The following is a 14,300-nucleotide window of genomic DNA, read 5'->3' as shown; positions in this document are numbered from 1 at the left end:
TATGTTGAACACTCATCAAAACAGTGGCATGAAGCAAAATCCTGAGTCAAAAAAAAATCTTTTGATTGAAAGGGTCAACTTAATGCAAAAGGAAACTTCTAGAGTTTGAAATGCCGGAGGATGATTGCAGCAGGTTTCAAGACTTTTTTTTTGATTTATTTTACAAAAACCATGGTCACACTGACTACTCATTGCAGCTGGGAACAAGGACACGAGACCTTCAGGACCTGGTCTACCTCTTGAAAAAAAAAGGAGAAGCAAATATTTAAGAAATCTCAGGCAAATTAAAGCCAAATTATAAGGAACCCAATTTTTCCAAACAATAAGGAAACGCACCCAGGAGATATGTCACCAGGGAGGATTCATTCTCTTGAGCTATTTATGAGAAACGAGTAGGGTGATTATGGGGTTCTGGAACACTCAGGAAAATAGGTAAAAATAAGGTGTAAAATTGTCATAATGAAGGCATAATAGGATGACTGTGATTAAACATAGAGGAAAAAAATGGTTAAAAATGAGCAAAATAGGCTCATATTGATGAGTAGTTTGATTATATTGACAGGTAGTATGAGAGTAAGTTTTGGGAAGTTGTAAGTAAATGAGAGTAAGTAAGTAAATTTTTGGAAAGTAAATTAGAGCAAGTAAGTTTTGGTAAGTAAATTGCTAAGTTTTGGAGAGGGGCTCTCTCGTACGTTATAGATTATATCCAGTTGAACCTTGACTTGGTCACCTTCAGGGGAGCAATATGGAAAGCTGCTGCACCAGCCCAGGGTGAGGACACAGACTTTTGTTAAGGCTTGAAGAGAAGGAATATGTTGTTGTCTATCTTCCTGAAGGATAAGGAATGACAGCAGAGGGTGGAGTAATCAGCAAATAAATAAAAAGGATTTCCCAGAGAGTCAGAGAGATCATTTATGAATATTAGGAATATGGGATGGGGGCTTAGAACACTGCCTTGGGGAAGTCCAGCCTTGACAGGGAGAATAAATGAAAGGATTCCGTTGAGTGCCACACTTTGGCTATGAGGTTGAAGGAAGTAACCCAAGAATGTGGTTGGCCTTGGATGCCATGCACAGAGAGTTTGGAGAGTAGGGCGGGATGCCAGACTATCAAAAAGCTCGAGATATGTACGAAGAGATGACCCTGATCTCATGCCTGACAATGAGGGAATATAAGCAGCATATGTAGAGAGTGACCTGGTCTGACTCTGATTTGATGATCTGAGATTAGGTCATTGGAGAAAAGGAATGATTTTAAGTCACCTGTGATGGATTCCATGACCTTGCTGATGATTGGAAGGAATCTAATTGGTCTGCTATCAAGGGGATCCGTTTTTGCACATTTTTATGTTATGCAGTGATGCTGGCTGGCTTCAAAGCACATGGAAGATAACCTAGGGCAAGTGACAGGATGAAAATAGCAGAGAGAGGAATTGCAAGAGCAGCAGAGCAGGTTTTTAGGACACTGAGCTGATGCTGTCTATTCAAGTTGCAGAATCAACCAAGGGTTGCCAGAAACATCAATGTCTTCTCGGGTGAAAAAGACAGTCCAGGAGTAGTTGAGTGTGACTAAGAAGGGTGGGTACAGAAGGAGAGAGAGGGGTTGGGGACACAATATTTGGAAGCAAACGCCGAATTGAGGCATTCAGCCATCTCACGAGCAGAGTCGGCTGTGGTGCCATTTGAAGAGAGGGAAGGGATGGGGGGAGGGCAAGCATACACCAGAAATAGAGATAACAAGCCACCACCAGGTTTTCGAGGAGGGAGGAAAGTTTGAAAGTTCAATCTTGAGATTTGACAGATGTTGTTTTCTGGCTCTATGGAGAGTGGACACACACCTGCTGTGGTCTTTGTGGAATGATCTGAGGTTGCCTTCCATCGGATTAGCCTACCAGGAGTAGAATGCAAGTTGTTTCAATGCAACTGCCCCACCACAGGATGGAGTGTACCATGGGATGAGTATGAGAACTGAACATGAGATGGGATGAATCTGTGCATAAGGGAGAGCAGGTTTCTGTGGAAGAATTCCCAGCATGAGGTAATATCAGTGGCAGTAACTGTAGGAGACAGCCCTGAAGTGTGATGGCTGTTTGCAGTCCCTGTCAGCTTGCCTGAGTGAACTGCCAGACTCACCGGCACTGAGGCTGTTATCTGAGAATGGCCAGAGATATGTTGACCTTCATGAGCACATGAGGAGATGAACCAATTAGAGCAGAGGAAGAGCAAGACACATTGGTGGGGAAGTTTTTCATCACCAAATCCAAAAGGAAGGATTTGCCATTGACAGAAATCTGGTTGGGAAAGTTTACAGATTGAGTCAGACCCATGGAGTCACAGAAGTCCTTTTCAGAAGTGCTCTGGCTGGTGAGAGAGATCCCAACACCCAGCCAATTCGCATGGTGACAATTGATCACCATATATGAGGAAGAGAGTTGGGATGGGTTGTTAAAAGTTGGTCCCTACCGTCTGAGAGAAACAATGTGGATGGAGTCATCACTGTTAAGAGAACAATATGACATACAATTAAACATGAGGAGCAAGTGGAAGGGAATTTTTTCCAGGTAGGGGTACTCCTGGGGTTTGTGAGATGCAAGAGCAGTACACGAAGAGTGAGAAATAGAATTATTGATATCCAGTGCAACTCTGCCACAAGAACAGGATTCAGGTTGTCAAAACAGAGGAGACAATAGCCAGGGAGGGGGAAAAAAGGAATCTGGGACATGCTGTGGGGGGAAGGATTCTGCAAAACAGATGATGTCGAGTTCATCACCAGTGGCCTGGATAGAGAGGTTAGGTTGGAGCAGCAGCGTTGGATGTTTGAGGTTCACACAGTTCGGGACAGGGGAGAAGGAGTTGCTGAGAGGATGGATGAATGTGGAAAGAAGCAAGGAGAGGTTGGGGGTGGGGGGAAGCTGGGAATGTGTGTCATTGGGGTGAAACTGGGTGGTGGTGCAGGGCAGAGGTGGGTGGTGGGGGGCTGGGGTGAACCTGGAGGAGTGCAGGGCTGGGTCAAAGCTGTGGGGTGAGGGACTGGGGCAAGACCGAGGTGCGTGGCATGGGGGGGGGCTGGAAGGTGTGGGGTTTGGGCGAAGTCAGGAGGGGAAGGGATGGGGGCAAACTGGAAGGGGGAATGGAGAAACCATGAGGGGTGAGACGAAGGAGAAGCTGATAAGGGGAGGGATGAGAGGGAAGCTAAGAGGGGACAGAACAAGGGGGAATCTGAGAGGGTGTCAGATGATGGGGCACCAGAAATGGAGAGGTAAGAGGGGAAAGCAGATTGGGGGTTGCAGTGTCAACATGGAAGGGTTTGACACCATGAATGGATGGGAAGGGGAATCTATAGTCGTGTGCACATAACCTCTGCAAAATGGACATCTCAAGATTCCCAAACTGGAAAACATTCCACAGACTTCATGGGCGGAGTGGTAAAATAGTTTTTTTTTGCTTTAAGGCGTGGAGGAAAATTTGTTTTTCAAGAGGTGGCTGGTGGCAAGGTGGCAAGAGGAGGCTGGATGAATGAAGTGTTGAGGAATGAAGAAGTTTTGTGAAATAAGCTTATCAGTCCCTTCTTTCATCAGCAGGGACTGGCAAGCTTGTCAGGATAGAAGGTACAATGGATGGTGTGAAGTACAGGAGAATCCTTGATGAAAACCTGCTTGAGTCAGCCATGAATCTGAAACTGCAAAGGAGATTCACATTTCAGCAGGACAAATAAGCCTTGTGAAAAAGAAAAGGAATTATTTTGATGAAGAAAAAGATTGAATGTGTTGTCGTTACAGAGAAATAAGGAGAGTAAGGCATTTTAAAATACATTTTTTAAGTGTTTATTTTTTAAGATGTTATTAAGACCTTTTAAAGGAAGAAATATTTTCTCACCTCTGCCACCGAAGGTGGATGGAGGTTATGTTTTCACTCCTTTCTGTCTGTTTGTTTGTCTGTGAGCAAGATATCTCAAAAAGTTTTGGATAGATTTGGACTCAACTTGCTGGACAGGTTGTGATGTGTGACAAGGATGAATTGTTTCAATTTTGGTGAAAATCCGAATCGGAATACGGAAGCGAGAATTTTTAAAGTGATTCTTCACCATTGAGAGACGTGGCCAAAAACGATATATAGCAGGGTATTTCAAAAAGTTGTTGAAGGATTATCACAAAATTTGGTGGATGAGTTGGGTAGGTGACAAAAATAAGCTGATTCGATTTTGGCTCATGTCCGGATCAAGATTGGGCCTATCAGTGAGATAGAATACGAAAAGTGTTCAGACAAGCAGAGGTATGCGCCCTTTCAAATGTCATGCCAGTTCAGTGCAGATTCAGTTTGTGGATATTGAAAAGTAGTAGGGACAGGGAATTAAGGAGGAAGTAAACACAGGAGATAGAGTTTGGTTTTTTTATGATGTTGTTTTTGTTTTTTGGGAAGGGGGATCCGTAGTGAAGAAAAGTATTATGTTGTTTATATTTTTTTGGAGTAAGGAGGGGAAAAGGATTAAGCTGAGAGATCAGAAGTAACAATACCTGTGATAAAAGGAATGAAAACAAAGCATGAGGGATAAAAAAAATGGAGGCAGAAGCAACAACCCGACGAGACCAGCCTTACATGATTCGGCCGGACTTTACAATGGACACAAACATGACGATCCCACACAACAAGGTATGATTTGGCACAGGAAATTGGATAACAAAAACAACCAGGAAAACAGGAATTAAAATAAAAAAGTAAAACACAATGGATCTAGTGCTTTGATGAACTGAAAGAAGGAACTGCTCATCATATATACATATGCAGTAAAATCCTGAACTGGAAGTCCAACTTGCGATAACTCACCCAAAGGAAACAGTTAAATCTTTATTTTTTTAAAAAAAAATTACAATACTAAATGCAGTTACAAAGTAGAGGGGCACTCGGTAGAGCGCATACCTCTGCCACATAATGCTTGATCCACGAGAACATATCGGGCCCAATACATTTAAGTTGGGTCATCTGGAGAACTTCCGTGACCGTGGAGAGCGAAGGTTGGTTTCTCAATGGATTTGTCTTCTATGAGGGTTAATTTGAAAAAAATAGCGGGGGTGACCCTCGCGAAAGTGTGGGCTAACTCCGCAGGGGGCCAAAAACTGAAATGGCCACCACCCACCATCTTGATAATTGGTTTTTCAGTGGTTTGGCCTAAAGTGCTGATCAGCATATCCTTTCTAGGGTTTTTTGGGTCGAGGAATTCATATTTAATATCAGTTTTATGATCCGGCCTCATTATGGCCTCCAATTCAAAGATGACTGCCGTCCGCCATATTGTAAATTGGTGTTTCAATGGTCAGGTCTACAGTGCAGATCATCTGTTAGAGTTCAATAAAATAAATTAGAATATAACTTGGGTGAAGATGCCCCTCAAGAGTTTATAAAGAGATTAGAAAAATATGTTATTTAACTATCTGACGTAATGTTGAAAATTTTCAAACCAATAGCAACAAGTAAAAAAGAGACATGAAATGTCATAGTCCCCGTTGTTTAAGTAATTTTACTGTACGGAGTTAAAGGGCTTCACAGAGTTACACACTGTACGGAGTTAAAGCTCACATATATATGTACAACTAAGATGGTCCCCAATCTACCAGTTGGCCATCTTTGAGTCGATCGCAAAATAAAGTGAAGTGCACATGTATGCCAAATGTACTGTGCTTGTGTTAAGTTTGAACAAAATCAGATCATGTATGTCTGAGAAATGTTTTGGGACACATTTAAGTAACAAAATGGCTGCCAGTCGGCCATCTTGGATATGATGTCGATAAAAAGTGACATGCAGATATAAGCCATTATTCGTTTTCTGTGTGTCAAGGTTTAACATCAGTAAATGCATGTCCGAGAAATGGTCGAGGACGTGTTCAACACCGGGTTTTTTTTTAGAACTAAATGTCTGCCAGTCAGCCATATTGGATCTGATGTTGAAAAATAATAACGTGCATATGTAAGCCATCATTCATTATCTGTGCAACATGTTTGAACGACATCGGCAAATGCATGTGCTAGAAGTGGATGAGGATACGTTCAACATCAGTATATTTTACACCTAAAATAGCCGCCAGTCGGCCATCTTCGATCTGAACCTCATAAACGGCTCAACAGATCATTTTCAAACTCGATATGATGATTCATGTCATCGATGCACAAAAAGTAATGCACCCTTGAAAAAAAAATTCCATCCATGTGGTGAGATAATTTGCTAATTAACTCAAAATGTAATCTATTGTTGCGGATCCGGGGTGGCGGAATTCTCACACGACTCTTGGCGCCTCACCACTCTTGGCGCCTCACCACCGCCGTCTCCGGGGTTTATAATGCCGGCTGGCTTGGCACAGGACGCGGGTCACGTGTCTTCAATCACGATACCAACGTAATCCTGGACCTTACCAGTTGGGGAAATAGACCCCGGTTACAGACTGCTTTTGTCAAATGCCGAGCATTTTCTGCCAGTCTGTAACCATTTTGGTTTTATATACCAATCAAACAGATCGTTCCTCGAGGCGACACGAATTAATCCATAGCGGCAACTTCATTGAATGAAGCAGATTTATTGGGGAACATCAGGGAACACAATATAAGCAAAATATTCCCGACAATGTTTTAATTAATCTATAACCCGTTCTTAACTAGGGAACTATGGATTACGGGTTTTGAGGCGGTCCCTACCGAGATATACCTTAAACAACATGCAGACAAGACAGACAGACAGCATGCAGAGAAGAGAGAGTACTTAGTGATGTTTCATGGACTAGAGGAAAGTGTCAAAAGCACGAATATCGCTCGTAACAAGCCGATGTCCACGGATTCGAGCCCCAAGCTCGAACACGCCACATGGCGAAATGGAGGCGTCGTACTCCTGCTCCCGGCAGCGCCCGCGCACCCAGCCTCGGCGCGTTCAAACCCCGTGAGGTCGACTGCACCAGACCGTCAGATCAACGATGGGTTTCAGCTGATTTCTCTCAAGGTCCAGCATACAAGTCCAGGCCTGGCCTGTTCACCAGACAAGGCCAAATCTGGGTGGCGGGCTCCGGCAGGCTGCGTCCTTGGGACTCCAAAACGTCGTCGAGCCGTGAGGTGAGTCGGGACAGTCAGAGGCTCCGTCGTTAGACGCAGGTTGAACCTGTCGATCACCTCCTCTCGAAGCCAACTCCAGACTCACACAGCAGCCAGGTCCTCTCAGTTCTTTTCCACATTTTCCTTTCCTTATCGCCTCGAAGCCTGAGCATGCCTCAAAACCGACTGCAGTTTTTGTACTTCTCCCAAAACTGAACTTCTCCAAGAGGTCTTCGTTCGCTGCCCACTGGCTCCTCCCCTTTTACGAAGCTGACAAAACTCCTCCCCTTAGTTTTACTTCCTCTTTTTGGCCAATGCCTCTCAGCCGACTGGGCGGGGCCTCGTCCGGAGAGGTGAAGGAAGAAGAAGAAGCCCTCGGCACACCACCACTGCATAACACATAACAGCCTATGACACCTCCCTACACACATGTAACGTCAAATTACCGAACAACCTGGCTAAACATGCATTCACTGGAGAATCTGGGCTAATCCTATATTTAGTAGCATATGAAGGGCCATTTCCGTAACAATATATTTGTACGTCATCACATTTCGCGAGATTCCATTTTGTCACAAGATGCTTCATTTTTTTTAATTTAAACCTCTTCATTTAATCTGATCTTAATCGTAATTTAATTTAGCCTCAAAATTTAATTTTAACCTTTTAATGTCATTAATACCCTCTTGGACTGAAGAACGGGAAAGAATGGGAGAGGGGTGGACAGTGAGTTAGGGTGGGTGGCAGAGAGGGGACACTCCTTTCAGTCCTTTTAACCCTTTTAAGACCTAATCGACACTTCACATCCTTAAGGCCCTATAGACTTTTATTCCCCAACTACTATTGGAATAAGCCTGGTGTTGGGTCAGTGGTTAGGGTGGTGGCTTTGGATCCAAGGGTCCTGAGTTCAAGCCTCGTTGCCTGCTGAATTACTTCACCAGGGGGTTGACTCAGCCTGCCATCCTTCCGAGGTCAGCAAAATGACTACCAGTTTGCTGGGGATGATCGAGTCATTCGAGTATCCTGCGTCGGAGTGGCGACCTGTCCAGGATTGTGCCAACTAGCCAAAGAAACTGCTTCAGCAGCACCGACGCTCTGTGCAGACTATGGTTCCGATGGATGGATGGACTATTGGAATGTACCCTTTGGATCTTAAAATCCCATTGACCCTTTAGACTGTTAGACCCCTTTGACCTTTCAAGACACTTTATACATTTACATCCTTTATATCCCTATAGACCCTTCAGAGACCCATTAGACCCAAATTGCTTTTGGAACATATACCCTTCAGACCTTTATATCTCAGAGAAATTATGACCCTTGAAATCCCTATAGACCCCTTCCACCTGTATACCCTTTGACCTTTCAACACTTTAGACCCTTTCACCTTTTCCACCATATAAAGCCTTAAGATGATTTTGACCCTTTAAACCCTTTTGACCGTTTAGACCCAGTCATGGCCCAGTCAAATGGCCCAGACAAACGACAATTGGAATGTACCCTTTTGACCCCCCTAAGATCAAATAGGCCCTTAAGACCTTTTATGACCCTTTAAACCCCTTTAGACCTTTTTAGTCCATTTAAGACCCTTTCAACACTTTAGACTCCTTTAGACCCTGACACCCTTTATACCTCTTAGACCCTGTAGACCCTTAGACTGTTTACACCTGTTAAAGGGTCCAAAGGACTTCAAGAGTCCTTTCAGTGTATAAAAACGAATGGAACGTTTTTCAAAATTCAGGATCCACTCATCCTACATTGTTTTCACTGTGCGAATACAATCGTCTTGCCAGGCCTTTCAGACCCACAGACCAAAAATTTTCCATATAATCAAACTGAAAATCAACTTTATCACCAAATGCACCCTGAGTATGACCGCTCTCCATTGGGAGATGAGTGTCTGTCCCACTTGGGACTATTCATTTTTTTACTTCTGGTCAGTGTGCAAACCAGTGACACCGAGATTATACACCACATGTGAAACTTGGTGCTTCTGCTCACACAATGCATTGTCAGAGCATTCTTTTGTATGCCTCACATGTGCATGGAAAGGAAGTGGAAGCATTATTTAGGAGTCCTGGGTTTGGTTTGAAAGGGAATTTATTTTTAAGGGAATTCAAATTGTTTTTGTTGTTTTTTTGCTCCGGTTTGCCTTTGACAGCAAAATAGACACTTTTAAAACTGCTAAGGTTTCTTGGGAAAGTCAATCGACGGAAAGTTAATTATAAGTTTACAGAATTGACTGAAAAGTTTGTGGTTTTTTTAAATATATATATATATATATATATATATATATATATATATATATATATATATATATATATATATATATACATATATATATATATATATATATATATATATATATATATATATATATATATTGTTGCGAATTTCGCGCCCGCCGGCGTGCGAGCGGCCACATAACTCGAATCGCGGCACATCGCCCACCGGACGGACAATTCTGTCGTGACCCTCTCGGACTAACGCCAGGAACTAGTCACGGGTGGGCGTTTCGGCCTCACCACGATCGTGCAAATCGGCCCCCCTCGTGGGATAGTGTTGTTCGCCAAATTCGACCTACCTAAGTACCCAAACGGAGGGTAGACCGGGCGATCGCACCTCGCCGCAGGTCGACTCCGGACACGGGCCACTTAAGCGACCCGTTCCCTACTATCGGGATAACCGAGCGGTGTTATCGTCGGCCTCAACGGTTCCGATTAATTATCGGGCGTATTAAGCCCACTACCAACCCTTTACGTGAAGCAAGATGGAGATTCAATTAAAGAAAAGACGAAGTGAAACGGGAAAACAGTTCAACATAAGTCACATTTATTCCGTGGCACACGGAGAGCACACATATACAATTACAACAATTATGCACCAAAAGCAGATGTTACAAAAGAAACACAACAATGCAGATCTACTACGGACTACGCGAGCACACGGCAACACTTTCACAGTTTTACTTTACAGACGGCGCCGACAACACATTTACTCAAAAGCAAAAGAAAAGGGCCACCCTCAAAGAGAAGGGGGCAGACGGGGTCTTTGGGCCACGATACCGGGTGGATCCTACCCGTGTCTTGTGATGATCCGCAATGTGGCGGCGGTGTCCCGACTCCGCGCTCCTTCGCGGGTTTCGTTGGCACTGCTTGGAGTGGGGTGGAACGGGGCCCCCTTTTTGCACTATCTCAGCGCAGGGGGGGGAAGGGGGGAATTGTTGATGCTCTGGGGAAAGAGGATAGCTGGCTTGCTTGGGTCCCGCGACGAGCGACTCCACTGCGACCTCGTCGCCGACCGCCGTCTTCCTTGCCTCGGACCCGAGCTATCTGATCCCCCTCCCCAATTCTCCTCAGCCGACTGCAGCAAATCACCTCGACCACGCTCCAGGCTTCAGTCTTCCCCTCTCTGCAGCTCCGCGACAGACTCCGAACCCCGACAGACTGCCACTCTCCAGACCCGACTTGACTGCCTCGACCTTCCTGACTCCAACTCACTGACTCCAACCTTCTCTCCAACTCAAAACTCCAACTCTTCTCCAACTCACCTTGACCGAAAAACTTCTGAATTCGCCTCACGCTCGGCGCTTTATAGTGGTGTAGGAGAACCCATATGCAAATTTCTGGATCAGAACGAGCTCAGGGGTGGAGCCACGCTCGCCCATTGGACGGAGAAAAAGGGGCGTGAATCTCCCCTGATCCTCGAATTTGCATATATCGATTCAACTCTGCCGCGCCTGGAGGCGGGGCCAAACCACCCCGCGCTTGCTGATTGGACGGATCAGAAGTGGGCGTGTATCATTCCTGATCCGACTTCTCCTCGGAAAGGCCGCACTTTGTACCCGCGGCTCGGCACGCGCCCTGTAGGAGTCCAGGACAGCCTGACGCTCGGTGCCCACAAGCGGTGCGGGAATGGCCGTAGAAGGAGAGGTGAAGATGGTGGAGGGTCTAAAGTGGCGGTCCATGGCCATGGCGATGCTTGGAATGGCGGTGATGCGATGTTTGCGGGAGCGAGTTGTGAAGGTAAAGGTCGTGGCTGTTGGCGTTGTTGTGGTGAAGCGGCGTTGCGGTTGGTGGTTGTTGTGTGATGGCGGTTGAGACGTGGTTGGTTCAAAATAAAGATAGAACAGAAAAACGGCTATCTTAAAGGTTCGCAGCCAGAATGAATCACATTCATTCCTTCTAAACAACGGGTTTGGGGCTAACTACACATGTACTTACAGAGATATCTCACCTACGGGACCTGAATGGTGGTTTGCGAATTTCCTCAACCGCAACAATATATATAGTATACATGTGTGTGTGTGTGTGTGTATGTGTATATATATATATATATATATATATATATATATATATATATATATATATATATATATATATATATATATATATATATAATTTTCTTTCCGGTAGGTGTGCAAACTAATGAACGAGCATATACACCATGTGCAAAACAAGAATGAATATAACTCGAAATTTCATGAATATTAATGTTTGTAGACTTCTGCATGCAGTGTTTGGACCCAAGAGCTATTGAATGAGTTATCATTCAGCATTATACATGCTGTGGTTATGATGTTTACCCTGCTCACACATGATATGGCAACTTGCATTTATAGATGGACAGATAGATCTGAGGAATAGCTGGTACTGTACGATTAATAAATAGAATTGTGACGTGTGTGTGTGTGTGTGTGTGTGTGTGTCTGTGTGTGTGTGTGTGTGTGTCTGTGTGTCTGTGTGTGTGTGTGTGTGTGTGTGTGTGTGTGTGTGTGTGTGTGTGTGTGTGTGTGTGTGTGTGTGTGTGTGTGTGTGTGTGTGTGTGTGTGTGTGTTCCAATTGCGAGGTACAGAGAAGAAAAAAACTGGATGTGTGTCAGACGTTTCTTTTGTACAGTACAGACAAAGTATCTTCATAATCTCTATGCAACAGAGGATTAAGGCAGAGAGGTAAGAGATATATATGTTTTATGAAAAACAACATTTCAATTCCAAAGGCAGTACATGTTTTATCAAGCTTATATTGGAGAATGCACACTTTGTGTGAGATTTTCATGCATTTTCAGTGAGACATTTTTTGCAAATGTAAAGAATCCGACATTTCAATTCGAACAACCTAACACAAAAACAGAAAATTTATGCAATTGTTGGAAACAAATAATTAAATCATGTGTTCCCCTACTCTTGTTGATGTCCGTTGTTTGCTTACACTACTTGTACTCCGATGGTTTGAATGACATCAAGAACCGTCTTCGCATCGAAGGATTCGCCAGTAAGCGGCGCGAAAATCAGGGCTCCGTGTATACAGCACTGGGTTGAAGGCTGAGTTACTGTATCCACACCAAATTGAAATTGCATAAAGTTGACTGGAGATACAGGATCGACAAACCACCTGGACCCCATACGTGATAAAAAATGGGAGCCAGGAGACAGTAAAAACACCCATGATGAGGCTTAATGTTTTGAGAGCTTTTTGTTCCCCCACAGCGGCAGCTGATGAATCTCCAAACGTCGACATTCCACTTTCTCGGATCTTCCGCTCCTATAAGGTATACAGGACAATTATATGTTTTTAAGGAAGTTTTCAAATAACAACTTAATGTTTGTGCATTCAAAATATATTAAATGATTAGTTTATCAATACTTCCTCAATATATATATATATATATATATATATATATATATATATATATATATATATATATATATATATATATATATATATATATATATATATATATATATATATATATATATATATATATATATATATATATATATATACATATATATATACATACATATATATATACATATATATATATATATATATATATATATATATATATATATATATATATATACATACATATATATATACATACATATATATACATACATATATATATATATATATATATATATACACACACAAACATACATATATAATTATAATATATAATATATATATATATAAATATATATATATATATAATTCCAACAATCTCTGTGTGTGTCTGACTGTTTGTCTGCGACTGCAGTTTCTCGACGACCGCCAGTCTGATCGGATTGAAACTTGCCAGGAATATTGCCGGGGACCCGCAGATGTGCCTTTTCAATGTTTGATATTAATCGGATAAGCGGTTCCCAAGTTACAGCCATTTATGTCGACCAATGGCAAGACACGGTGCTATGACATCACGAATGACGTCACAATTAATGTTTATTTATTTATTTATTATTAGTTTATATTTTTTTTGCACGATTGATGGTTCAATCTGATTAAAACTTGCTCGGAATATTGCTGGGGACCCGCAGATGTGCCTTTTCGAGGGTTGATATTAATCGGACGAGCAGTTCCCAAGTTACGGCCATTTATCTGTCGACCAATATCTGCGAGAGGGGGACGCGAGAGGGGGGGATGAGAGTGGGGGCGAGAGAGGAGGGGGAGAGAGGAAGGGCGAGATAAGGGGGGAGAGAGGAGGGGCAAGAGAGCTGGGGAGAGAGAGGGGGGAAAGAGAGGGTGAGAGAGAGGGGGCGAGAGAGAGGCTTGAGAGAGGGGGATGAGAGTAGGGGCGAGAGAGGGGGATGGGAGTGGGGGCGAGAGAGGGGGTAGAGAGGGGGCAAGAGAGGGGGCGAGAGAAGGGCGAGAGAGAGGGGGCGAGAGAGGGCTGCACACAATGGCACTCACCTAAGGGCACGCACCTACGGGCCCGCCCCTACAGCCCCGTACAAGTCTATCTCCAATTCCAGCAATCTGTGTGTGTGTGTGTGTGTGTGTGTGTGTGTGTGTGTGTGTGTGTGTGTGTGTGTGTCTGTTTGTCTGCGACCGCAGTTTCTCGACGACTGCCAGACCGATCGGATTGAAACTTGCCAGGAATATTGCCGGGGCCCCGCAGATGTGTCTTTTCGAGGTTTGATGTCAATCGGGCGAGCGGTTCCCAAGTTACGGTCATTTATCTGTCGACCAATGACAAGACACGGTGCTATGACATCACGAATGACGTCACAATTAAAGTTTATTTATTTATTTGTTTTTGTTAATAAATTTGTGAATACATTTACAGAGAGAGGGGTGAGAGAGGAGGGGAGAGAGGAGGGGGAAAGAGGGGGGAGAGAAGTGGAGAGAAAGGGTGGCAAGAGAGGGGGGTGAGAGAGGGGAGTGAGAGAGGGGGGAAGAGAGGGGGAGAGAGGGGGTGTCACAATTCAAGAGAGGGGGAGAGAGGAGG

The 14,300-nt window shown here is 43.8% G+C and overlaps 1 protein-coding gene across 1 annotated transcript in view; it reads right to left on the bottom strand.

Annotated features, from left to right (window-relative positions):
* Positions 1 to 11,576: 11,576 nt before the first annotated feature.
* The window catches only part of LOC147033058 (beta-1 adrenergic receptor-like), a 9,648-nt gene continuing 6,924 nt past the window's right edge, over positions 11,577 to 14,300 (bottom strand). Inside the window, exon 3 of the mRNA XM_085859009.1 lies at positions 11,577 to 12,613. Coding sequence (XP_085715135.1) covers positions 12,311 to 12,613 — 303 coding nt within the window. The 3' untranslated portion in view covers positions 11,577 to 12,310. The remainder of the gene's footprint in view (positions 12,614 to 14,300) is intronic.

This window comes from Eptatretus burgeri, chromosome 2, assembly GCF_056783735.1.
Source record: "Eptatretus burgeri isolate ZD-2024b chromosome 2, Ebu_testis_v1, whole genome shotgun sequence".
In the NCBI taxonomy this organism is placed as follows: domain Eukaryota; kingdom Metazoa; phylum Chordata; class Myxini; order Myxiniformes; family Myxinidae; genus Eptatretus; species Eptatretus burgeri.
This window is presented reverse-complemented; position numbering and strand designations above follow the sequence as displayed.